At 49.3% G+C, this 26646-nt stretch overlaps 1 protein-coding gene across 8 annotated transcripts in view; it reads left to right on the top strand.

The window, feature by feature from the left end:
• HIVEP3 (HIVEP zinc finger 3) overlaps nt 1-26646 on the top strand; it is a 497332-nt gene that overhangs the window by 430321 nt on the left and 40365 nt on the right. For all 8 annotated transcript variants that reach the window (XM_057500094.1, XM_057500091.1, XM_036892764.2 and 5 more), the window contains 2 exons: nt 7515-13114; nt 17072-17217. In XM_057500094.1, coding sequence (XP_057356077.1) covers nt 8045-13114; nt 17072-17217 — 5216 coding nt within the window. In that variant the 5' untranslated portion in view covers nt 7515-8044. The remainder of the gene's footprint in view (nt 1-7514; nt 13115-17071; nt 17218-26646) is intronic.

Genomic DNA, 26646 nt, shown 5'->3' with positions numbered 1-26646 from the left:
CACAGGCCAATGGAACAGAATAGAGACTCCAGATATTAACCCAAACATATATGGTCAATTAATATATGATAAAGGAGCCATGGACATACAACGGGGAAATGATAGCCTCTTCAACTGGTGTTGGCAAAACTGGACAGCTACATGTAAGGGAATGAAACTGGATCACTGTCTAACCCCATACACAAAAGTAAATTCGAAATGGATCAAAGACCTGAATGTAATTCATGAAACCATAAAACTCTTAGAAAAAAACAGAGGCAAAAATCTCTTGGACATAAACATGAGTGACTTATTCATGAACATATCTCCCCAGGCAAGGAAAACAAAAGTCAAAATGAACAAGTGGGACTATATCAAGTTGAAAAGCTTCTGTACAGCAAAGGACACCATCAAGAGAACAAAAAACATCCTACAGTATGGGAGAATATATTCATAAATGATAGATCTGATAAAGGGTTGACATCCAAAATATATAAAGAGCTCACACACCTCAACAAACAAAAAGCAAATAATCCAATTAAAAAATGGGCAGTGGAGCTGAACAGACAGTTCTCCAAAGAAGAAATTCAGATGGCCAACAGACAGATGAAAAGACGCTCCACTTCGCTAGTCATCAGAGAAATGCAAATTAAAACCACAATGAGATATCACCTCACACCAGTAAAGATAGCCACCATCCAAAAGACAAACAACAACAAATGTTGGCGAGGTTGTGGAGAAAGGGGAACCCTCCTACACTGCTGGTGGGAATGTAAACTAGTTCAACCATTGTGGAAAGCAGTATGAAGGTTCCTCAAAAAGCTCAAAATAGAAATACCATTTGACCCAGGAATTCCACTTCTAGGAATTTACCCTAAGAATGCCACAGCCCAGTTTGACAAAGACAGATGCACTCCTATGTTTATCGCAGCACTATTTACAATAGCCAAGAAATGAAAGCAACCTAAGTGTCCATCAGTAGATGAATGTATAAAGAAGATGTGGTACATAAACACAATGGAATATTATTCAGCCATAAGAAGAAAACAAATCCTACCATTTGCAACAACATGGATGGAGCTAGAGGGTATTATGCTCGGTGAAATAAGCCAGGCAGAGAAAGAGAAATACCAAATGATTTCACTCATATGTGGAGTATAAGAACAAAGAAAAAACGGAAGGAACAAAACAGCAGCAGAATCACAGAACCCAAGAATGGACTAACAGTTACCAAATGGAAAGGGACTGGGGAGGATGGGTGAGGAGGGAGGGATAAGGTGGGGGGGGAAATAAAGGGGGCCTTATGATTAGCATGTATAATGTTGGGGGGAGTGCATGGGGAGGGCTGTGCAACACAGAGAAGACAAGTAGTGATTTTATAGCATCTTACTACGCTGATGGACAGTGACTGTGATGGGTTTTGTGGGGGGGAGTTGGTGATGGGGGGAGTCTAGTAAACATAATGTTCCTCATGTAATTGTAGATTAATGGTACCAAAATTAAATAAATAAATAAGTAATAAAAGACCTAGAAGAAATTTGGGTGGCATTCTTGGGTGTGAAACTTCAAAGTCATAAAGGGAAAGATTGATGGTGTATTTGATCACACAAACAAAGTTAAAGACTACTGATAAATAGGGATAAATGTTTGCAGATCATGTATGAAGGATATCCCCCAAATCAAGAGTTTATATAAACCAATAAGGAAAATACAATCCAACAGAAATTTAAATAAAGGAAATGAAAAATAACTGCTTGAATAAAATACTTGCTTAATAAATTTATACAAAGTTCTAAGCCTTACTAGAAATCAAGAAATACAGGCTTTTAAAAAATAACATGTCACTGTGGTAGGCAGAATAATGATCCACAAAGATGTCCACATCATATTCTCCAGAACCTGCAAGTATGTTGGCCTTTCATGGTAAAATGACTTTGCATGTGTGATTAAGTTAAGGCTCTGGAAGTGAGGAGATTATCCTAGATTATCCAGGTGGACGCAGTGTGATCACAAGTGTTCTAAGTGAAAGAAGGAGGCAGGGAGTCAGGGTTAGAGTGAGTCAATGTAAGAAAGATGTGACTGGCCACTGCTGGCTGGTTTTGAAGATGGAAGAAGCCATGTGCCAAGGAATGCAGGCAGCCTCTAGAAGCTGGAAAATACAAGAAAACGAGGTCTTCACTTGAGCTTCCAGAAAGAAAAATGGCCCTACCTTGATTTGAGCCCAGTGAGACTTTTTTCAGACGTTTGAACTGTGGAAGTGTAGGATAATAGTGTTGTTTTATGCCAGTAAGTTTGTGGTAATTTGTTGGAGCAGCAATGACAAACTAATACAACCATTTTGCCTTTTGCATAGGGAAATATTAAAGAGATTGGTTATATTATTGGTAGGAAGGAGTTTGAAGAAACAGTCTTCTCACACAACTGGTAGGAGTATAGATTTGTGATTTTGGAGAGTTATGGGTCAGTACCCATCAAAAGCTTCAAGTTTGGGCCAAGTATTTCCCCTTCTAGGAATTTATCCTGTGGATATACTGACATGAGCATGCAGAGGAAATTCTAATGCTTCACAGGGCTCCAGCCACCTCACCCTGCTCTTCCTTGTTGGGTTCTCCTAATAGCTAGACCTATGAAAGCTTCTGGAAATGGGAGCTGAGTTGTCCGATAGGTTAAACAACTGGCTGTTGAAGCTCAGGTTTTCCTCATGGTTCTAAGGCAGTTTCTAAGTCAGAGCTCTCTGACTGTTGTGGCCTCAGTGACAGACAGTGTAGATCCCATTGCTGTTCTGACACTGTCAGCGGAGGACGTCCATGCCCCCTCAGCCTCTGGCTCAGGCCTCCTTTGGCCCAGCTCCTGGGCCCCATCAGGGAAACCCTCTACTTTGGACCTATGTCACTGGTGATTTTTTTTTAAATTTTATTTTGGTATCATTAATCTACAATTACATGAAGGACATTATGTTCACTAGGCTCCCCCCCTCACCAAGTCCTCCCCACATACCCATTTATAGTCACTGTCCATCAACATAGTAAGATGCTGTAAAATCACTACTTGTCTTCTCTGTGTTGCACAGCCCTCCCCGTGCCCCCCCCCACTATACATGTTAATCGTAATGCCCCCTTTCTTTCTTCCCGCCCTTATCCCTCCCTTCCCACCCATCGTCCCCAGTCCCTTTCCCTTTGGTAACTGTTAGTCCATTCTTGGGTTCTGTGAGTCTGCTGCTGTTTTGTTCCTTCAGTTTTCTTTTGTTCTTATACTCCACATATGAGTGAAATCATTTGGTACTTGTCTTTCTCCACCTGGCTTATTTCACTGAGCATAATACCCTCTAGCTCCATCCATGTTGTTGCGAATGGTAGGATCTGTTTTTTTCTTATAGCTGAGTAATATTCCATTGTGTATATGTACCACATCTTCTTTATCCATTCATCTACTGATGGACACTTAGGTTGCTTCCATATCTTGGCTATTGTAAATAATGCAGCGATAAACATAGGGGTGCCTCTGTCTTTTTCAAACTGGAGTGCTGCATTCTTAGGGTAAATTCCTAGAAGTGTCACTGGTGATTTTTACAGGGGTAAATTCACCTTGCCAATTCTCTAAAGAAGCAGGGTATTTTTTATCTGTTACTTCAAGCTTATATTAAAATTTTACACATACCCTCAGAGGCCCAGAAGGTAGAAAAGAGCCATTTTTTTAGTGTCACTTGGTCACAGTGATTAGAAATGGTCCTTCTAAAGGAGTTAATGAGTTAAGTAAAAAAGTGTTTGTGCCCATCCAAATTGCAATCCATCCCAAGGCTGAGGCCTCTGAGTTCTCAGACATTTGCCCCACATCTGCACCCACAGCTCCGGCTGCCCCTTCCCCCTGTCCCCTGTATGGAGAACCTCAGGCCTGTCATGAGGGGTGGAGCAGGGCACAAAGCCTAGAACACTGGCCCAGCAGTGGAAGGACCAGTGCGGCCCTGGCTCTTCATTGCCCATGAGGCTCGAGTGCCTGCTGTGCAGAACGGAAGGGTGGGTCTTGCGGCTGCTGGCCTCACTGAGTTCATAGTGCTGACATGTCCTGGTTGTCTCTCCAGAGGCCGGAGGTACCAGAGCCAGCTCGCAGGTGTAGGCAGAGTGCTGACCCTGGGCAGGCGGTGCTGGCCCACCAGGGCACCTGATGACACAACAGTCTCCTGGCTGTCTCCCTCATCCACCCCACCCCTCCTGCCTACCTGGCCTGGGAATTGCTCTGCTTCCCCACCTGCCTCTGGGCTGCCTGTGGCTCAGTGAAGGGAGAATGGCAGGACTTGGCAAGGTAGGGTCCTCCTTGGCCAACTGACCCCCACTCAGACTGCTAACTCACCACCAGTCACACTGCAGGGTCCCCTCCATCTATCAGAAGAAGCAAAGCTTATCACTAGCTAGTATTTTGGGGGTGCTTTGAGATGCTTGCATGGAAGAGTCAATAGAAATAGTAAGTATAGTAGATGCTTTATTATCCATACACAACACCCATGGGCCTCTACCCAGGCTCAGCCAGGCCTGAGAGTCACAGACAAGCCCAGAGGACAGCTCTCTGTCTGCACCACAGATGATGTCTGCCTGGTGCTTCCTTAGCTTGGTTAAGAGAGGCCTGGGGTGATGTCACCAGGATGAACTCCCCAGTCTTAGCCAGGCTCCCCATTTCTCCCAAACAGCAGCCACAGTGGGGTTAGGACATAAGTTGAAAGGCTTCTGTGCTGTTAAGCTTCTTGACACCAGTTGATGCTCCTCCCCATGGATACAGCCATGTCCCTTGGAGCCAGGCCAGTGCTTCCATAGGACAAGGAGCCACAGACCACAGAGCCCACTGTGCCACAGGAGTCATACCAGGCATTTACTCCTTAAGGTAGGGGATGAGTCCTGGCCAGGCGCAGGAAGCACTCGGTGGTCGGATTCTGCCACCATCTCTGTGCAATTTTTAGGGAAAATCACATCATCCTTCTAGGCCTTAGTGTCCTCACCTGCTGGTGAGGGGATTATACTAGACCACTAATCTCTAAGAATCCATTCAGAGACCTCAATGTAATTTCAGTCCTTATAGCAAAGATCAAAAGTTATACTAGATACCCATAGTAACTAGTTCCATAACATCTTTCTGTGTTGATAGATAGTAACTACATTAGCTGGGGTGAGGATTTAATGATGTATATAACTGTTGAATCACAATATTGTGTACTTGAAACCAATATACTACTGTATGTCAACTATACTTCAATTTAAAAAAACAAAAAAATTAAAATGTAAGAGAATGAGAAGGCAACAAAAAAAAAAGTTTGTGCTAGACACCCAGAGACAGCACCTGAGCCTGGTTTGGGTCACAAGGTAAACATTGATTGTAAGGGTAACCATTTGTTCCAGTTTGCCTGAAATAGCCCTGGTTTATCCCTGTTGCTATTTTATAATTGTTAGTAATGCCTCTTTCAGTCTCAAAAGTGCCCCAGTTTGGATATCATATGTAGCCACCCCGTGACAGTAATATGGTGAGATGAGATTTCCCTGCCTTCCCCACATTTACCCTACCTTGGGAGAATGCTTTCTCTGCATGAGTCAAAGGATGCCTTTGGCTGCTCAGAGAACAGCCCTTGCTGAGTTGTGACCTTCCATTGACAAAACCAGTGCAGAACTGCATTTCCTGGAAATCATTTGAAGACATAAGTGATCTCATACATCATTCACTGCCCCATCTTAAGTGCCACATGAAAAAAATTTCTTTTCAAGTAACCTATTGCTTCATTCAAGGAATTTAGATATTTTTTCCCCTCTGGCTATAAATACTCTATAATAGACCATATCTCCCTTTTCTTCTTGGCTGCCAGGAAGCTCAGATATAATTGTGAATTATAAAAACACTTTATATAGATATAGCTGAATTATAGAAACACTATAAGCTTTGTAATTGGCATACTAGTGTTCTTCCCATCCCACCAAGCCTGACTTCTTGCCTTATTGACATTTTCCTTTGTTTTTATTATTCTTATTTACAGTTTTCTTATGTTTATTTATAGTTTGTCATTCTTTTCTAAATATTTGTAGTTTTCTAATAGTACACTGAATTCTTGGTAGAACCAAGAGAGAAAGGAAACACAAAAAGAGTAAACTTACAGGATATAATTTTTAGCTAATAGATCAAACCATCTGCCCCTACATGGCATATCACTATGTCCAAGATCATGCCATTTGAGAGGCAATCATTTGAGTCTTTCAGACTTGTTAACTTTCTGAGCTCCCAATAAAAGTGGGAAGAACAAACTCTTCAAGTCTCCTTCAGCAAATCCCCAGGCGAGGGTATGAAGGGAGCCGGAGGTCAGGATGCCAAGGGCAGAGTGTGCTTACAGGAGAGGGCAGAGGGCACGGAGACACTGGTCACTCACCCAGGCCCTCACCCAGAGGATGGATACCTGCAGGAGGCTGGTTGGGGAATGAACTCTGGGTGCTGGCCTTGCCTCTTCAGAACATGGGACCTTAGCAGGCCACCTTCCCTCTGGGGTCCTCTGTCTACTCCAGTGGAAAGTAAGGTGGTTGAGCAAGATGGAGGCCACAGTGACGTTTAACGTTGCAGTTCTGACCATGCTCCCAAGATGCACTCAGAGCCCAGGAAGCCTAGACTTCCTGACTTCTGGCTGGCCCTGGGAGGACTCACACACTTGGAGCTCTACTCAGACCAACTTCGCCTCCCAGATTGTCAAGGATTCCCATTCTGAGCCACTTCCAGGGTATCCCTGGGGAACTTACTGGACCAAGAAAGGCTGTAAAGCTGAAGGAATCTGCCAGCTATTGGTGGTATGTAGTTATCAGGTGGTCATGGCTGTATTAGACTGTGAGCTCCCACAGCTGGGGCTTTGAGCTTCACCATGAAGGCTCAGGAGGGATTAGCAAGGGGGATGAAAACCATGAAACCATGAATAATGCCCTCATGGATAACTGTAGAACCCAGGGCCAGAGAGAGAGTAATAGGGACCTGAGAATAATCCATCCCTGGAAAGCTCATCCCTGAATAACCCCCCAGCACCTCCTGCACCAGCTACAGGACCAGCCAGCTTTCTTCCAGCAGCACCCACATCCATCATCACATTGGGCCCCACTGCAGCCCCAGGTACAGTTGAGGCAGGAATTGCCATTTTCCATTTTATAGATTAAGCAACTGAGGCCTCAAGATTCACGCACTTGAAGTTGCTCTCAGAACAGAGACACCCAGGCCTCCCATCCCTAACCACGCCACAGTTCCCAGAGCTCATCCTGCCTTCTGCCCCTAGTGCCCCACACAGCCATAGTCCTCAGAACCACAGTTGGCCTGAGTCGCCAAGCACCACAGTGAATGTGGGTGAGGGGTACAGACAGCACTCAGGCGCATGAAGTTGGGGTGCTGTGTGTTCTGGCTGAGTCTCCCTGTTAACCTTTCAGGAACCTCACTGGGTCTCAGAGTCCCAGCGGCCCCAGGCTGTGGACGAGTCACAGTAACCCTGTCTTCTCTTTTGTGTGTGTATTTCTATGTGTGCTTTTGCTGAGTAGAAGAGCGTGAGTTCCCCTCGGCAGCTGTTGATCTCCAATGCGAGACTAAAGGGCAGAAGAGGCCAGAAGGAACCACCCACAGCATCCAGTGTGGCCACTATCGTGCCAGAACCAGGAATGACCGGGCCATGCACAGAGATGTCTCCAGTCTTCAACGGTTTGCATAGCATACAGGGGACTCATGGGTGGCCACTTGCCACCACCAACTGAAACAATACGATGGCAACATTGACATCCTTCATGACATTTCTACAACAGACATTCAGGCAGAAAGTGCTGGTGCATTTTCTGTCTGCAAAGTAGAGGGCCATGCCTCACTGATGTGAATAGTTTGGGCCCTGATGACCTGCTCTGAGTCCACTCGCAGCCAGTGACACTTGCAAAAAACTCCCAAAGCCGTCTGGGTTTGGCTTCTGCAGCTCTTGACCAATGTGGCCAAAGCCAGAGGCCTCCTTGGGACACTTGGATTATTCATAAATGCAGCCTGCCCCAACCCTCCCTGAATAGCATCTGAAGTCTCTGTGGAGGTCATGGATCCTGAACAAAGTGTCAAGGGCACGAAGAAGGCTGAGGGAAGTCCCCGGAAGCGGCTGACCAAAGGAGAGGCTGTTGAGACCAGTGTTGCATCCAGCACCCCGTACCCAGGCAGCAGCGCAGCTGCCACCCAGGAGGGCCCCCTCGCAGAGCTCCCAGCCCCACAGCCCTTCCAGGGCCCCTCGTCAGTCCTTAGGGAAGGTCCTCAGGAGAAAACAGGCCAGCAGCTGAAGCCCCCCAGGAGGTCCACCACTGAAACCTCTATCCACATCTCGCAGCTCCCGCAGCACCCTCTGACACCAGCGTTCATGTCACCTGGCACACCAGAGCACCTCCTGGAGGGATCCACGTGGCAGCTGGTCGACCCCATGAGACCCGGACCCTCAGGCCCCTTTGTGACGCCTGGGCTCCATCCTCAGGGCCAGCTCCTCCCTCCCCATGCTTCCATCATCCCCCCTGAGGACCTGCCTGGCATCTCCAAAGTCTTTGTGCCCCGTCCCTCCCAGGTCTCCATGAAGCCCACAGAGGAGGCACCCAAGAAGGAGAGGAAACCACAGAAGCCGGGCAAGTACATATGCCAGTACTGCAGCCGGCCCTGCGCCAAGCCCAGCGTGCTCCAGAAACATATCCGCTCACACACGGGGGAGAGGCCCTACCCCTGCGGCCCGTGCGGCTTCTCCTTCAAGACCAAGAGCAACCTCTACAAGCACAGGAAGTCCCATGCCCACCGCATCAAGGCCGGCCTGGCCTCGGGAGTGAGTGGCGAGATGTACCCCCCAGGGCTGGAGATGGAAAGGATCCCAGGGGAGGAGTTCGAGGAGCCCACCGAGGGAGAAAGCACAGATTCAGAGGAGGAGACGGGCACCCCGTCTGCCGCCCCCACAGAGCTCTCCCCCAGGCCCAAGCACCCCCTCCTGTCCAGCAGTTTGTACGGCTCTGGGAGCCAGGGCTCCAGCCACGAGCGCTGCTCCCTGTCCCAGTCCAGCTCAGCACAGTCGCTTGAGGACCCCACTCCATTTGCGGAGCCCCCATCTGAACACTCCCTGAGCCATAAACCCGAAGACACCCACACGATAAAGCAGAAGCTGGCCCTCCGCCTAAGTGAGAGGAAAAAGGTACTCGATGAGCAGGCTTTTCTGAGCCCAAGCAGCAAAGGGAGTACCGAGTCTGGGTACTTCTCCCGTTCTGAGAGTGCCGAGCAGCAGGTCAGCCCCCCAAACACCAACGCCAGGTCCTATGCCGAGATCATCTTTGGCAAGTGCGGGCGGATCGGGCAGCGGACAGCCATGCTGACGGCCACCTGCACCCAGCCCCTCCTGCCCCTGTCCACCGAAGACAAGCCCAGCCTGGTGCCTTTGTCAGTGCCCCGGACACAGGTGATCGAGCACATCACCAAGCTCATCACCATCAATGAGGCCGTGGTGGACACCAGTGAGATAGACAGCGTGAAGCCAAGGAGGAGCTCACTGTCTCGGCGCAGCAGCATGGAGTCACCCAAATCCAGCCTCTACCGGGAGCCCTTGTCATCCCACAGTGAGAAAACAAAGCCCGAACAATCACTGCTGAGCCTCCAGCACCCGCCCAGCACCACCCCCCCTGTGCCTCTGCTGAGAAGCCACTCAATGCCTTCTGCCACCTGCACCCTCAGTACACCGCACCACACCTTCCGAGGTAGCTACTCCTTCGACGACCACATCACCGACTCGGACACCCTGAGCCGCAGCAGTCAAGTGTTTACCTCCCACCCCCGGATGCTCAAGCGCCAGCCGGCCATCGAACTACCTTTGGGAGGAGAGTACAGTGCCGAGGAGGCAGGGCCGAGTGGCAAAGACACAGCCTCCAAACCCGCAGAAGAACCTGACCCCAAGGAAAGCGAACTCACCAAAAAGACCAAGAAGGGTTTGAAAACAAAAGGGGTGATCTATGAATGTAACATATGTGGTGCTCGGTACAAGAAAAGGGACAACTACGAAGCCCACAAAAAATACTACTGCTCAGAGCTTCAGATTGCAAAGCCTGTCTCTGCAGGTGCTCATGCGTCTTCGGAAGCCGAAAAGAGTCAGGCCGAGCATGAGCCCTGGTCCCAGATGATGCATTACAAACTGGGAACCACACTGGAGCTCACTCCACTGAGGAAGAGGAGGAAAGAGAAGAGCCTCGGAGATGAAGAAGAGCCCCCTGCCTTTGAGTCAACAAAAAGTCAGTTTGGCAGCCCCGGGCCATCTGATGCTGCCCGGAACCTTCCCCTGGAGTCCACTAAGTCACCAGCAGACCCAAGTAAGTCAGTGCCCTCCCTCGAGGGACCTACGGGCTTCCATCCAAGGACTCCCAAGCCAGGGTCTGGTTCAGAATCAGGGAAGGAGAGGAGGGCAACGTCCAAAGAAATCTCTGTCATCCAGCACACCAGCTCCTTTGAGAAGTCCGACTCGCTGGAGCAGCTCAGTGGCTTGGAAGGGGAAGACAAGTCCCCGGCCCGATTCTCATCACCCCCACCTGCTCCTCACGGACGCCCAGCTCACTCCCTGCAACCCAAGTTAGTCCGCCAGCCCAACATTCAGGTTCCTGAGATCCTGGTGACCGAGGAGCCTGACAGGCCAGACACAGAGCCTGAGCCACCCCCGAAGGACCCTGAGAAGACGGAGGAGTTCCAGTGGCCCCAGCGCAGCCAGACACTTGCGCAGCTCCCAGCTGAGAAGCTGCCACCCAAGAAGAAGAGACTGCGCCTGGCAGAGATGGCCCAGTCTTCGGGGGAGTCCAGCTTCGAGTCCTCCATGCCTCTGTCTCGCAGCCCAAGCCAGGAGAGCAGCGTCTCTCTGAGTGGGTCCAGTCACTCCACCTCCTTCGAGAGGGATGACCATGGAAAAGTGGAGGCTCCTGGACCCTCATCTGACACGCGCTCCAAACCCTTGGGCACCCACATGCTGACCGTCCCCAGCCACCACCCGCATGCCCGAGAGATGCGGAGGTCAGCCTCAGAGCAGAGCCCTAATGTTTCCCTTTCTGCCCATATGACTGAGACACGCAGCAAATCATTCGACTATGGAAGCTTGTCCTTGACAGGCCCTTCTGTGCCAGCACCAGTGGCCCCAATGGCCCCAGTGGCCCCCGCAGCCCTGCCAGAGAGAAGAAAATGCTTTTTGGTGAGACAGGCCTCTCTGAGCAGGCCTCCAGAAATGGAGTCAGAGGCTGCCCCCAAGGGAAGACAGGAGAGTGAGGAGCCGAAGCCGTCATCCAGTAAACCTTCACCCAAAGGCTCCTCATCCCAGATTTCCTCATCAGCCACCTCACACAGTGGGCACCCTGGAGGCAAGGGCCAGATGCAGGACAGACCCCCAGTGGGGTCCACTCCACCCTACACAGAAGCACTGCAGGTGCTCCACCACCCCATTGCCCAGCTGCCCCTGCATGAGAAACCATACCTGACCCCACCTGTCTCCCATTTCTCCTTCCAGCACCTATTGCAGCATGAGCCAGGGCAGCCTTCAGAATTCTTCTCCACCCAGGCCATGTCCAGCCTCCTCTCGGCACCATACTCCATGCCCCCGATTTCTCCCTCCTTATTTCAAGCCCCACCACTTCCTCTCCAACCTACGGTTCTGCACCCAAGCCAGCTCCACCTCCCCCAGCTTATGCCTCCCCCAGCCAACATCCCCTACCGACAGCCCCCTTCATTTCTCCCCATGCCGTACCCAGCCTCCTCAGCACTCTCCTCTGGGTTCTTCCTGCCCCTGCAATCCCAGTTTGCCCTTCAGCTCCCTGGTGATGTGGAAAGCCATCTGCCAGAGATCAAAACCAGCCTGGCCCCACTGGCAACAGGAACCACTGGCCTCTCCTCCCGCACAGAGTACAGCAGTGACATCCAGCTGCCCCCTGTTGCTCCCCCAGCCAGCTGCTCAGCACCCACATCAGACCCTCCACTGGCCCCGCCCACCTGTCCAGGCACTATGGTGTCCCTGGTTGTGCCCGTCCGCATTCAGACTGACATGCCATCTTACGGGAGTGCCATGTATACCACCCTTTCCCAAATCCTGGTCACGCAGTCCCAAGGCAGCCCAGCAACTATGGCTCTTCCCAAGTTTGAGGAGCCCCCAAGCAAAGGAACAACTGTATGTGGGGCAGATGTGTATGAGGTTGGGCCTGGACCAGCTGGGGTAAGTGAAGAGCAGAACAGAGGTTTCCTGACTCCATACCTGAGAGTGCCTGTGACAATACCTGAAAGAAAAGACACTTCCCTGTCATCAGAGAGTGTCTTGAACCTGGAGGGTAGTTCATCAACAGCAGGGGGAAGCAAACGTGTTCTTTCACCAGCTGGCAGCCTTGAACTTACCATGGAAACCCAGCAGCAAAAAAGGGTAAAGGAAGAGGAGGCTTCTAAGGCAGATGAAAAACTTGAGCTGGTAAAACCATGCAGTGTGGTGCTTATCAGCACTGAGAATGGCAAGAAGCCAGAGAAATCCCACTTGAGCAGCCAGGACCAGGGCAGGAGGGAGCTAGAAACACTACCCAGCCTGTCCTCAGACCCATCTGACCCAAAGGAAATTCCTACTCTTCCTCACCCATCATCACCCCATGTGACAGCCCCAGGCTCAGAGGCTTTGAAAGAATATGCCCAGTCATCTGGTAAACCTCATCGAAGAGGGTTGCCCCCACTAAGTGTGAAGAAAGAAGATTCCAAGGAACAACCTGACCTCCCTCCACTGGCACCTCCCAGCTCGCTGCCTCTGTCAGAAACGTCCCCCAGGCCAGAGAAGTCACAAGAAGGTACGGACTCAAAGAAGGTACTGCAGTTCCCCAGCCTCCACACGACCACTAATGTCAGTTGGTGCTATTTAAACTACATTAAGCCAAATCACATCCAGCATGCAGATAGGAGGTCCTCTGTTTACGCTGGTTGGTGCATAAGTTTGTACAACCCCAACCTTCCGGGGGTTTCCACTAAAGCTGCTTTGTCCCTCCTGAGGTCTAAGCAGAAGGTGAGCAAAGAGACATACACCATGGCCACAGCTCCGCATCCTGAGACAGGAAGGCTTGTGCCATCCAGCTCCCGCAAGCCCCGCATGACAGAGGTAAGTTCATCCTTGTTTTTCTTCTCCCCATTGATTTTAAAAGCCTTTGCTGAGCTTTTAAAATCACATTCTCCTCAGATCCCATTTGCAAAACTAGAGCCAGGTGAGTGGGCAGATTGTCATCTGTGACTGGTCACCTTATAAGAAAATATATTTATCAAGTTTCTTTGTCAGTGTGTCCCCTCATACCATTGGATGAGATGCACTTCAATAAAGTGAGCTTTAGAGTAATCCTGCTTTCCCATTAGCTTGTAAAATCAAAGACACAATCTCAGCCAGGAAAAAAAAAAATTCTCCAAAAGACTGAGTTGGAAAAGTTGGCTGATGAAAATGCCTTCAGTAATTTTAAAACTTTATGCCACTCATTCATTCATATGTTTCTCCCCTGTCCTGTTAGTCTTTTCCTGCTTTCTTAGCCTCTATACCTGCTGTTTCTGTTCTCTGGCACCATTCAAAATCTTCTCATTTCTGGGGATTTTAGAATTTTATAAAAACAACTCTTGAAATATTCCTTCTTTCTTTTCGGTGAGTAGGGTAGCAAATAGAACTTGGCTGCAGTATTCCTCTTTACCAGGAGATATCAATATCACTCACAATTTGACCCACCAGAGCTGTGATCGAGCCCTGAATAAAGGCTCATATTTACTCCTCCACTGCCTCTGACCTGAGCCTGCATCTGGAGCCATAAAATGAAGTGATCCTTGCAAGTTCAAGAAGTTTGAAATTTGATAATTCCAAGTTTGCTACACAAAATGACACCTCCATACCCTGACAAGGCCAGCCTAAGGATTCAGGCTATGATGTGTAATGCTAACTTGGCATTTGTGAAATAACAATTGGTCTTGTTAATTGAGTAGCCTCATTGTGCCAGGCACTGTGCTGGATTCTTGAAACCAGGCAATGCTTATCTCTACCTGTGAGAAAGTGGAACAATCTCCATTCTATAGATGAGGGAACTGAGGGTCACAGGGTGACGGAGGTCAAGTTCATATGGCAAATATTTGGCAAATCCAGACCTATCAGACTCCAAAGAGTCTATTTTTCTTCTTTTAATTATTTGAAGAAAGAAAACCTTAAAAATGACTGCAAATTTCAAGATGCTCATTAGTGTGTCTTCAGAACAGATGTTTTGACCAAATCAGTCATAAATCCTCTAAATTCATATTATAGGTAAATGAACAAAACTGTTTTATAACTTCTCCTATATTCACATCCTCCTCTTTTATCATGGAGTGAATTTTGTGCATTGAATCTGTCCTTAGCTTAACTGGATATTCTTCACAGAACTACTTCCTAAATTTATTCTCTGAATGTCTTTGTCAGTCTACAGACATCCTAAATGAGATTTCTGCTTTTGCCATAATCATTGATGAGGATTTGTTCTCCCATGTCTCTCGCTGGCTATAGCTACTCCCAAGATGCTGTTGTAATTATAGTCATACTTGCAATTTTGTGTGCACCTACTATGTGCCAGGTACTGTGCTAAACTTTACTTTCATCCTCCAACCACCCTGTAAGTTAGGGTACTATATCACCATTTCATGGATGAGGAGACCAAAGAAGTGAGGGAACTTGCACAAGGCTGCACAGTAAATGGCAAGGCCTGGATTAAAAACCTGATGTCACTCCAAAGCCCTTTCTGACAATCTGGACTGCCTCTCTGTTTTAATGACTGTACACTAAAAGACCACTTAAGAAAAAGGAAGAGTTAATGTGGCTTAATTGGGTTGGGCAATCATTTGGTTAAAATGCTACTTTTCTAAAATGAGTTGAAATGTGCAAACTTTTTCTTGGAATACTCCGTTAGATTCACCGGCATGTTTCCTACCAGAAGTTCACCAATCTGATGCATTAATGTACTGCATGGTCACTGTTTGATACCTTTCTACAATGACATCTCTTTCTCTGGACTCTGCTTGCAAAGTTCCTGTAATGGGGAGCTCACTCACCCCTTCTTGGTACAACCCAGCTCATCTTTGGACAGTGCTTTAAGAAAGTTCTTTATGGTACTGAGCTGACAGTTGTCATCCTATTTCCATTCTCCATTAGTATCTCTGAAAAGGCCCTCTGGGCTATCTGAACATTTTAAAGTTCATCTTAACCATCTTCATGTAGGTCTAGGCCACCTATCAAGTTCGAATTTGGTCACAGATATTTTTTCCCTATGTATAAGCCCTGGAGAAACCTAAGCTTATACAAGAGTTCACTTTGCAGTCACATTCTGTTCCCTGGGTTTCTCTTTCCTTTTTCTCCTTTGAGATCATTTTGGCCACATGCACTAATGTGAACAGATTAAGAACAAGAACTATGATGCCAAGTTGCCCAGATTTGAATCCTACTACCTCACTTTATAGCTGTGTGGCCTTGGGCCAGTTACCTAACCTCTCTGTGTCTTGGATTCATCATCTGTAAAACAGGCGTTCATAGGAGTGTGGAGACAATTAAATGGCCTAAAATATGAAACATGTATTTAGAACAGTGCTTGGCACATTGGCACCCAATAATTGCTTTCACCTATAGTTACCATATTATTACCATGACAAGCCAAAGAGGATCTTGGTCCCTTCACCCAGTCCCAACAGTGTTCCCTGGTAGACTGCTGATAGCCTGCTTGAGCTTAGCCCAGACGTCATGGCTGGTTGTGAGAGAGAAGTTGCCCACCATCCTGCTGGAGGCGCCTTGGTTGTTCCAAGGGTGGCCCAGGTGGCAGGCCAAGACGAGAGTGAAAACAGCGCGCTCTGGAAACACACGGGTATTGCACAAAATCAGCTAACTTCTGCCAAAGCAGCAATCCATACGCTCACTTGGTTTCCACTCCCCCCCTCCAATTCTAAAGAGATTATCTGAGGGCCACTGAGTCACAGAAGTTGGCCCTGGAATGAATCTTCAAGGTAGTCTAAATCCTCTCAGACTCTGAGGCTAGAAAGGTGGAGTAATCCACCCCAGGGTGGATCAGCATGCAGTAGCCTATTTGGTGCTAGAACTCAGATTCCCTGATTCCCAACCAGCAATGCTTCTGCTCAGTCCCAAACTGGTCTTGTACAGGCAAGTGTGGCTGGCAGAGTGGCCTAAAGTTCATAAACTGCCCCAGCACCAAGAGACAAGGTTGCTTCTCCTGCTGGCTATAAACATTGCAGTTTTCTCATGCCCTAAACGATAGCGACATGAAGTAGGATGAGAATCTCCCTTCCAGCACTGCTGGCCCCAGCCCTCAGCCAGCATCAATGCTTCCCATTCAAGGGGCGCCCATCCCTTTGCCACCTGAGGGTCTAGAGGATGTGTTCTCCTCACTGGGCCGGCTTGAGGTCCCATAGCTCTGCTAAGAGAATGGGTTCCCTTAGACGAACAGTTGGAAGCCAGCACACGCCCCAGGTGCATGCCCCTTGGTGGACCTGGACAGCCTCTCTGCACCAGGCTTGGGGAGTTCTACTGGTCAGAGCCCCAGGAGACCTGCACTCTGCTCCCAGAAGTGCCCTTAACTTGCTGGGTGACCTTGACTTTCTGACCTATAAGACAGAATTGGATCGGTTAAAACTCCAAAAGTGGAGTCGTCATTTATTGGTTCTATATTCCTTAAACGCCTTCTCTGAGGCAGGCCTTGTTTTTGGAGCTGGTGTGACCAAGGAGACTGAGATGAGTACATGTCCCCAGAAGCTCCTAGACTAGTGTGAAGGAGAGTAAACACCGCTGTATTGGGAAGGCCTGGTCTTCTTGAGAGGGACCTGGTCAGAGTCCTAGTTTTGACACCAACTAACCACCTGACCTTGAATAGGACCTTCACCTCTCTGGGAAATCAATTTCCTTCTTTCTGGAAAGTTGGGCTACGAGCACCTCTTCATAGGGGAGGGTAAAGACTGAGTGAACCATGATTAAGTGTGAGCGTGCAATGCCATCAAAGGCATTATTCTGTTATTGCCATTTAACCAGCAATGATTTTGTCATTCTGTGGTGGGCCAGGTTCACCTCCCTTCGCTGGTTTCCCCGGAAGGCCATAAAGATATAGCTAGAGTGGAGAAGGAAGACGAGAAGCGAGGGAAGCCGGAGGAGGACGCTCCTGCCTCTAAGAGAGGGGAGCCGGCGAGGATCAAAATCTTCGAAGGAGGGTAAGAATCATGTTTGCTTTGCAAGGCCTGCTTCCCATGGAGTAAGAGCTCCGGCCCAGCCAGCCAGCAGGCTGCGGGTGCTGCCATTCATGTTCGGAGGCTGTGAGTGTCTCAACCAGCACAGCAGGGCTGTGCTCACAGGTGCCCTGGAATTCCGGCTGTGCCTTCCAGCAGAAGCCACCTTTGTGAGACTCACAGGTCACCTCTGTTTAAGAACGCCAGGCTCCTTGGTGGGGGCTGGGGGGCACTGGGGTGTGCTGGAGTGCTCTGGGTCTTTCTCCAGCCCCTCCTTCCTCAGATGCTGGCCAGGTTTCTTGTTCCTGTGTTGGGGTTGATAGTGAGTTCCCCAGGTCCTGTCCAGGCTGCCAGTTACCTTGGTGTATGTTCCCAGAAAGTCATCTCTGTCCTGCCTAAGCAGCCAGCTTGGCATGCCTGGCATCCCACAGGGAACTCCGGCTCTGCCGACGAGGCTGTTTGCAGAGCTGATGGCACATTGCACGCACCAGCTGCAGTCTGTCTCCATTCTGACCCGCTGGGATCCAGGACTCATTGTTAAATGCTTAGAATAGCATTCCTGGTTTTTCACCTTTGGTGCCTGTCTTTGAATATCTAGTGATCTGAACGTCTCAGAACTCACACTGTGGGGTCCTCTGGGCTTCAGGAGGGTACCTTGTCTCAGACTTGCTTTGTGGAGGTTTTGTGCGGGCTGTGTTCTATGTGACCACGTGTTTGCTCCCTGGGATGTGGGCATCTGTAAGCAGGTCCCGTGGTGTCTGTCTCAGGGTCTTGTGTCTGTGTCTCCAGTGTGGTCAATGCGGCCCTCATCCTTCCCAGTTCTGAGGGACAATAGCATGGAGGAAAACCCACCTCCTGAAGAGGACAGTCCCCATGAACACCGGCCAACACGGGATGTCAGTGGGGCCTGCAATTCTCCAGCAGCTGGGGACGCCTAACCCACAAGGTCAAAGTGGGAGGTGCCAGATTCTTCTGTGAGGCTGGGGAAATCAGAGACCACCAAGGGGCACCCTCCAGTGGCACGAGCAGCAGGGACTCTCGAGAGAGGGGGGGTGTTTAAATGACACTTGGGGAGCTGGGTTGTCACAGTGTCAGGAAGGGGTCAGGGATGGCAAACACCCTGCAGTGGTAGGGACACCTCCCCATGAGGAGAAACATCCTGCGCAGGGTTCCTGTAGCTGCTCCATTGCACCAGACCAAAGGTTTTCCAAAATACTAACCCTCCTTATGGCTGGGAACCGACGATTTCCAATCCTGCTATTTGGTTAGAGCGCCCTCGTGTGTTTCTGCCTTCTCATATCATTGGGTCCAAGGATTGGTGCATCTGGTCATGGCAACACCGCGCCTTCCCTCTTGCTTCAAGAACTGTCTGTGGAGCCCCAGGGGGCTGATGTTAGCTGGTATGCTTGAAGGGGTTTGCTTCTGCCCTGAGAGGCAACCACCTCCAGAACGGTGATCTGGCTCCCCAAGGCGGCCCCTGCTGCCCTGTTTGCCTGGAAAGCCTGAGCTCCTGAGCTCCGGAAGGGCAGCTGGCGGGGGCCGCTCCCCTCCCTGGTGAGTCCGTAGCTCCAGCTACCTGCTGGAGTCTCTGCCACCTGTCTGCCTTTAGCTGAAAGGTGACAGGTTACTCCTGAGTCCCTTCTCCTCTCCCCAGAGCCTGGGCGTCGGTCCCCACTTCTCCCTCACCACCTGCAACCCTGTTGCACTGTCCACCCAGGTTGTCGGTTGGTCCCACCTACTGTTTCAGAATCTCCCTCCCTTTCAAGGTCATCCCTGCCCCTGAGCAGTCCTCCCACTTACCTCTGTCCCACTCACACAAGCCTCTCCCCTCCCCGGCTCTGCTTCCTGATCTGTAAGATGGGATAATAACACCTGCAGATTATTGGAGGAGCCTGTTACGCCACGTGAAGGTCATAGTTCACGGTGCTGAAGAACAGGCATCGGAGGGTTTTGTCACCGTTCTATCCATCCTTTGTATCTCCCTCCAAGACAATCTCCGTCTGTTCTGTCGGCTTTGAAAGATGTCATCCTCACTCTCTCAACTTGTCACATGCAATGGGAGCACTTGGGGGTTAAAGATCCTCCTGCCCCACCGGGCTCCTGCGGCACCTCCCGCCCCCCTTCTCACGACCCCTCTACATCCGTGGTTCTGCTGGGGCTGCTGGTACAGCCCCAGGAGCATTTGAAAATGTGGGGGTGAGAGTGTTTGGGGCTGTCACATAACTGGAGGCACCTCTGGCATTTCCTGGATGGGGTCAAGGATGCGGCCATCCATACACCACCTGCAGAACCGCTTGTCCCACCCAAAATGCCCAGGGTGCCTCCCCCTCACCCAGAAATGCTGAATAAATCTGCCAAGCACAGCCACCTGAGCTCACCAAGGTTTTGGCTTAGACTCATTTCTACCTTTTTTCAACCTCTTTTTCTTAACACAGAAAGCATTTGTATCTCACACCATATGTGTCTGACAAGGCTCTGCATTGGAGTTCTGTTCCTACGAGTCACTAAGAGATCCAGGCCAACAGAGGCCGAGAGAGGAGAAAGGGGAAAATGGTGAACTGTGCTGTGCATTGGCTCTTAAAGCTTCCGCCCAGAAGCTTCTGCTTCCATTTCATTGGCCAGAGCAAGCCACATGGCCTGACCGACCTGCGGAAGAGGGGGAAGTGCTGTCCTACCACGTGTGTTTGGCAGACAGCACTGCCTACTCCAGTGGGCTTCATGTACATCTGCAACTTGGTGTTTTTACTCAGCAGTATTTTTTACATATATCCACGTTGATCCATATGATCTAATTCAGAGCGATGAGTCAATAAACCAGACAAAAAATGGAGGATCTAAGAATCCAACACTGATAAGTCTATTATCACAGGTCAAGCTACTCACAAGTCTCCTAACTCAGCTTGACCTCCAACCCAGCATTAATCAGGTAACCAGTCCATCAAGGAAGAGCTACTTATTTAGTGCCTTGTGGGTGCTCTGTGCCAGAAAATAAGCCAAGAGGGTAAACCATGGTTCTGCCCTCCAGGTGCTTGGGGACTGGCTCAGACCCTGTGTCTGCCAGTGTTGAGATGCTCACAGCAGGCAGGGAGCTCTGGGACTGGAGCAGCCCGGGAGGGCTTCCTGGAGGGAATGGGGCTAGGCCTGGAAGGCTGGGTGAGGCAGAGAAGGTAGAGAGGAAAGATAGGTTGGTCAGCAATCTAACTTAATGGACATTCATGTGCCTGGTCAGTCAGACTGATTTCTCCTGGCCTTGAGTGTTCTCCCTTGTTGACATCATCCATCTCCTTGGCTTCAAGCCTCCTCACTGTGCCAAGGATGCTAAATCTGGATCTCCAGCTAGGACCTCACTCCTGAACTATACTCTTGCTTCTGACGCCTCTAGGCACCTTTGCCTGGGAGACCCAGGACATCTCAAACTTAGCGTGTGCCGGCCAAGCCCACCAGTTGCCACCAACAGCGTCTCCTTTCCACATTCAGATCTCAGATTATGCGTCCACATCTCCACACTCAAACCTTACTGCCATCTCAGACACCTTCTTCTCCCCTTAACCTCCCCCTTCCAATTAGTCCCCAAGTTCCGGTGTCCACACGAAGTGGTCTGTGGCTTGGATGCAGTGTCTCTCCTCTCCCCTGTGTCACCGCTCTGGTCTCCCACTCTGTAGGCCCCCTTGTTGGTGCCACTGAGTGTTTCTGATCATGGCTAAGCTGTGTCACAGCTCTTCACCCAGCACCTGTGCATTTGCCTTAGATATCTGAGAAGGGCTCCTTTGTTAAGGAATGTTATTTTCATATATTCAAAGTTATGTTGTTCATTGACAGTAATACCTATATTGTTCTAACTCAAGTTCACTTGTTATAAGGAAAGCTGGGAGCTCAGCCCAAAGGGCTGGTGTGGAAGAGGAAGAGACTGGAGTTATACCCAGCTGCCCGAAGTGGTCATCCAGGCCTGGCTTGGGCCAAGGCTGGTTAGGTCTGAAGGGAATGATGAGCACACATGGTGAGAGGCAGGGAGGCGAGGCCCAGCTGGCATGGGGACTCAGAAAGTTGGCCGTGGGAAGGGGCAGTGGATGGGGTGAGTTTAGAGGGGCAGCCCAGCCTCAGCTGGAACTGGAATACAAGGCAGGGGAACAGAAGCCCAGCTGTGGGCTGCACCAGTGAGGGCGGAGGAGGGTGGCTCACAGACAGGGGGTTGCCCAAGGCTGCCCCCAAACCCTTCAGGCCTTTAGCAGAAGGAGTCAATGCCAGACCCTGCCAAGTGCCAGACTCAGCTTACAAGCTGAAGAAAGACCATCTGTGCTCCTGCTGGAGGGTATTTGACCCCATCACTTCTCACCTACCCCAGTACATCACTCCAGCCATTGCCTCTCTTCTGGCCTGTTCAGTTCCGCATATGCAAACTTAAAGCTTCCCATCTTCAAACTGACTTTCACTAAAGGGCTTATATCACCCGATTTTTTGCTTCCCTTTAAAGAAAAACTCCAGAAAGAGTTGGTCCTTGAACAGTGTAGTCAAAAGTGGGTGTATAACTTTTGACTCCTCAAAACTTTAACTACTAATAGCCTACTGTTGACTTACTGATAACAGTCAACTGACACGTATTTTGTATGTTGTATGTACTCGACATTATATTCTTACTATAGAATAAGCTAGAGAAAAAGATGTTTTTTCAAATTTTCACAAATCTCCCCAAAATGTTCTAATTTATTCGTGGAAAAAATCCACATATAAATGGACCTGCACAGTTCAAACCTGTGATGTTCAAGGGTCAACTGTATTTGCTCACCTCCGTACCTTTCCCCCCCTCGCCTCACAGTCCCTTTCCAGGTGGTCCTTTGGCCTCATCACACCCAGAAGCTGCTCTCATCAAGGTCAGCAGTGACTTCCACCCTGCAGAATTCTCTCGTCGTTCTCATTTCCATCCTTTCCTGACCAATTGACAGGATTTGACAGTTGATCCCTCCCCCGTTCTTGAAACACTGCCTACTTGGGTTTCAGGATACCAACTTTCTTGCTACCCTTCTTTCTTTGCTGGAACCATTTTCTCATCATCTTTGGAATTTCTCATCATCTCCTGATCTCTAGATATTAGGGCCCCCAGGGCTCAGCCCCTGGGCCTCCCCTTTCTCTGTCTAAATTCACTCCCCGGGTAACTCCATGTACCGCCTCTAGGCTGATGACTCCCAGACTTGTATGTCTAGCAGGACGTCTCCTCGGGGCTCTGTGCCAGATCTTGAGGCATCTGTGTGCCGATCCACCCAGACGTCCAGTAAACTCATCCTTTGAACACACCAGATGCTAAAGAACCCCTGTGACTCAAAGGCTCCGGGTACATTTGTTAAAGAAATTATTTTAAAAGTTCACTTAACTCAGTATTGTTCTACTTGAAAGAGTTATATTTTTAACAGATGTGCTTATCTGTCTCATGTATTTTCATTTCTAATAGCTGAATTTATTTTTATTTAAGTTTAAGAGTTTATGCAGTATGCTCAACACATGTCATTTTAGGATCTACTTATATTTTTAAAAGCACATGTGCATGTCTATGTGTGTGTGTGTGTGTGTGTGTGTGTGTGTGTGTGTGTCTATATGAAATAGCTTGGAGAGAATAGTTTTAATTTTTAAAAATTAAAGGTTATTTTCATTTCTAATAATTGTTCACAAACCCATTTCTTCTTGGACTTTGACACCTAGAATATATTTTTCATCCTAAATGTCTAAATTTCTACTCTGTCTAGCCCCATCTTACTGTGGGCTCCAGATTAAGGATAAAGTTGAATTATGTCTTTGGTAATATTTGTTATTTCTGTATATTTATTGGGGAACAAATCGATTAAATTATGAATTAAATAAATACTGATAAATTGAATAGGTGTAAAGGACAAACTCAGGTAAACCACTCTAAAAATCCGAAGTGAAACAGAAAATGCATACTTATGAAGGGATGTTCATACAAAGGTTATGAAATGTACAACATAGGCAGAGAAACTGTGTGCCTCACTACACGCTTGCTAAATGTCTCTTTAAAAGTCTTTTAAGTAGCCAAGAGAAAAAGAGGACTCCTTTGAAGGAGAGAAGCAAAACTACTTGTTCAAATTCTGTACAGGCAACTTCATCTTTGCAGATGTTCAGGCCCAGAACTGCTGTGTCTTACATCCATTAGCAAATCTGGTGAACTCAACTTTTAAAATCATATCCAGAATCTGCCCATTTTTTCCTACCTCCTGGGTCAAGCCACTGTTCTATCATCTGGATTATCACAGTGTTCTATAATCTCCTGCTTCCACCCTTTCCCACTACAGTGTACCCTCAACCCAGCAACCAGCGTGATCCTGTTTAATGTCAACAAACCCCATCGCTCCTGCTCTGCACCCTCCACAGCCTCATGTAGTCCCAGCTCCTCCCTGCCCTCAGCCTGCCCTCTACCCCTCACTCCCTGCACTCTAGCCAGCAAAGTCTTTGCTCTTTGTTAGACATGCTTCTGCCTCAGGGCCTTTGCACTTGCTGTGCCCTGTACCTGGAACACTTTCCAGAGTCTCATGGCTCTCTCTCTTCCTCTAGTCCCCTTCAGTGAAGCGTTCCCAGACTATATCCCCAGCTCATACCCCTGCTGACATCTCTTATCCCCTTCCCTGCATCCTATATTAACTGGTTTGATTCTGTCACCTCCACCAGACTATAAGCTCTTTAAGAGGCAGAAATTGTTTTGTTCATGCTGTATCCCCAGTAGTGAAAAGAGTGGCACATAGACAGACTCAAGAATATTCAGTAAATGAAGGAATCTCCCCTTAACATGGTCAGGATTAACTGAGACCTCAGGTGAGGGGGCACATTCCTGAACTTAGTAGCTTTTAAAATCTGTGAGTAGGATCAAGGCTCTGGCTCCCAGGAAGGAGCAAGAACACAGTTGGGGTTGAACCAGGCTGGGCAGGACCAACCCACCAAGCTGAAGTCAGACTTGGTCTGGGGAAAGTCAAGTCAAGTGACCTCAGCTATGAGGTAAGCATTTGGGGTTGGGAGGCAAGTCATTTGCTTGCTGCCCTGCCCTGCAGATGTTAAAGGTAAAAATGAAACATGCATTGCCCAAGATGGGCTGGCTCATGGGCTGCCAGCTCCCAGAGCCATGCCTGCCCTGAGCAGATCCCTTCTGCCCTGTAGGGGCTGCTCTTCTTCCTGGGCAAGTCCAGGCTGCCTGGGTCCTGTCTCTTCCTGAGGGAGAAGCAGCATCTTTATCTCTTTAATTCTCAGACTCCTCCCTGGAAGTTGGGTGTGCCACTCTGAGTGTGGCCCCAGTGGGGAGCTGGGGAGTGAACTGTCCAATCGCCATCACATGTACCCACACTGGGTTTTGTTCTCTTTTTCTTTTATCCCCAAATCCTACTGCTCCATCTCTCCCAGGGAATATGATCTGGACTTTGAGAAAGGGGTGATGCTTGTGGGGGCAGCAGGGAGGGCAGAATATTGCAGAGTCCAAGTGAGACATCCAGCGGCTAAGACCAGATAGGGGATGCAGATATAGGGCTCCTGATGAATTGAATGTGGAGGGTGAGAAAGAGAAAGTTAGGATTAAGAATGACTGCAACGTTTCCGGCTTGAGTAACAGCTGAATGGATGGTGGCGCCATTCCCTGAGGTGGGCTGGGATGGGAGAGGAGAGTCGGAAAGAAGTTTGGGGAAGGGGAGATCAAAACTTGGCAGACATGTTAGTTTCAAGATGCCCATCATCCATCCATCCAAGTGTGCAGGGAGCCATTTAGCAATTGGATATATGAGCCTGACATTCAGAGACCAGGCCTGAGCTGGAAATAACACATTTGGGATATGCATTTGTCCATGTATAGATGTTATTTAAGTGAATGGGACTCTATAGGGTCACCTGGGAGATGGGGAAAAGAAAGGGCATCGGGATTGAGCCTGGGCTCCACCAACAGAGAGTAGGTAGAGACAAAGCTGCAAAGGAGTTTGAGAAGGAAAAGCCAGAGGCGTGGGAGGAGACCAAGCAGAGCGAGAAGCCTCAGAAGCCAAGAGCAGAGGGTGTTCAAGAAGGACAGCGTGGTCAGCTGTGCTGAGGGCTGCTCAGAGGCCCAGGAAAGGGAGGACACGCCAGTGTCCATGCGGGGTGGCCACATGCGGTCACTGATGACCTTGACAGGAGCTGTTTGGGTTGAGGTGGGATCCTGATGGCATGGGTTGAAATGAGAAGTGGAGGCAGCCCAGTAAAGATCTGTCCTAAGAGGCTGGCTAGGCAGGGAAGCAGAGGAAGTGGGGTGGGGGGAGACCTGGAGGGAGTGTGAGGCTGAGCAGGCGGGTGCTTACGCTGAGGCATCCTCGTGCTGCCAGGAAAGACTGACAGCAGGGACAGGAGGTGACGCCAGGGAGAAGGGGGCAGAATGCACAGAAGGTGCTGGCCGGGGCAGGGGCTGCAAACACTGATGGGAAGGGGACACTTCTCCCATAGTAACAGGAGGAAAGAGAGAGATGCTGGTTGCCACACAGGCAGAAATGGTGGGGAGCAGGGAGGGTTCTCTCAGCCCCAGTCCAGGCCACCTAGGGGTTCAAGGTCTCCACCAACAATAGATTTGAGAATGGCTGTTTTGAAAATGAGCAGCAAATTTCTGTACCAGGAAACCACGTAGACTCTTGGGAAAGTTATTCCTTTGTCAATATTATACCCCAGATAAACATATCAGATATTGAATGGTTCAAAGTAGGCGACTGTCTGTACTGGCCTAGCATCTTTCTCCTGATTCCTCAAAGGACTTCCCAGGGAACACTGGCTCCAAGCATTAGAGAAAGCTGATTACGTCACTATAACACCCAAGTCACAGACAGTAAAAAAAGAGAACATGAAAAGAAAAATGGAAAAGAAAAAAGACTATTGATTGTGGGGCAGACTGAGTGTCTGAGTGTGCTGGGGCCAGAGTTCCCGGAGGCCCTGAGGACTGTCAGGGAAGACCTAAATGCATCCTATTAAAATTTAAAGGAGAATCCATTTCTCGCACAGGCACTGCCTCTGGTTCCAGTGGCGGTGGGGGGGCTGGCAGGCTTAGGTAGCAGGGGCTTAGCCTGACGGGGAGGGAAGCAGGAGGCGAGGTCCCCACCACCACAGCAGCAAGTGGCCCCTGACGGCCGCAGACTCAGCATCCACTGGGCCTGCACTGCACCTGCCTGAGTCCTGGCCTCCTTCCTGTCCCGGGGAAGGAGGCGGGCCCCCTGGAGGAAGCGGGCTTCTCCCTATCTCTCCTGTGGGTGACACAGCATCTTAGAGAACAGTGGCACGCACTCTCTCTCTTTCAGTTCTTATTTTTTATCAAAGTCACACGTACACGGAGTTTAAAGGGCCAGATAGTTCCATACATTTCTTTCTGGAAACAGTAGCACCCTTGCTCTTTCCCCCGCATTCGACCCCCAGTGTCCC

The sequence above is a fragment of the Manis pentadactyla genome, chromosome 4 (genome assembly GCF_030020395.1).
Source record: "Manis pentadactyla isolate mManPen7 chromosome 4, mManPen7.hap1, whole genome shotgun sequence".
Lineage (NCBI taxonomy): Eukaryota > Metazoa > Chordata > Mammalia > Pholidota > Manidae > Manis > Manis pentadactyla.
Note: the sequence above shows the minus strand (reverse complement) of the source record. Positions and strands in the feature narration are given on the sequence as shown.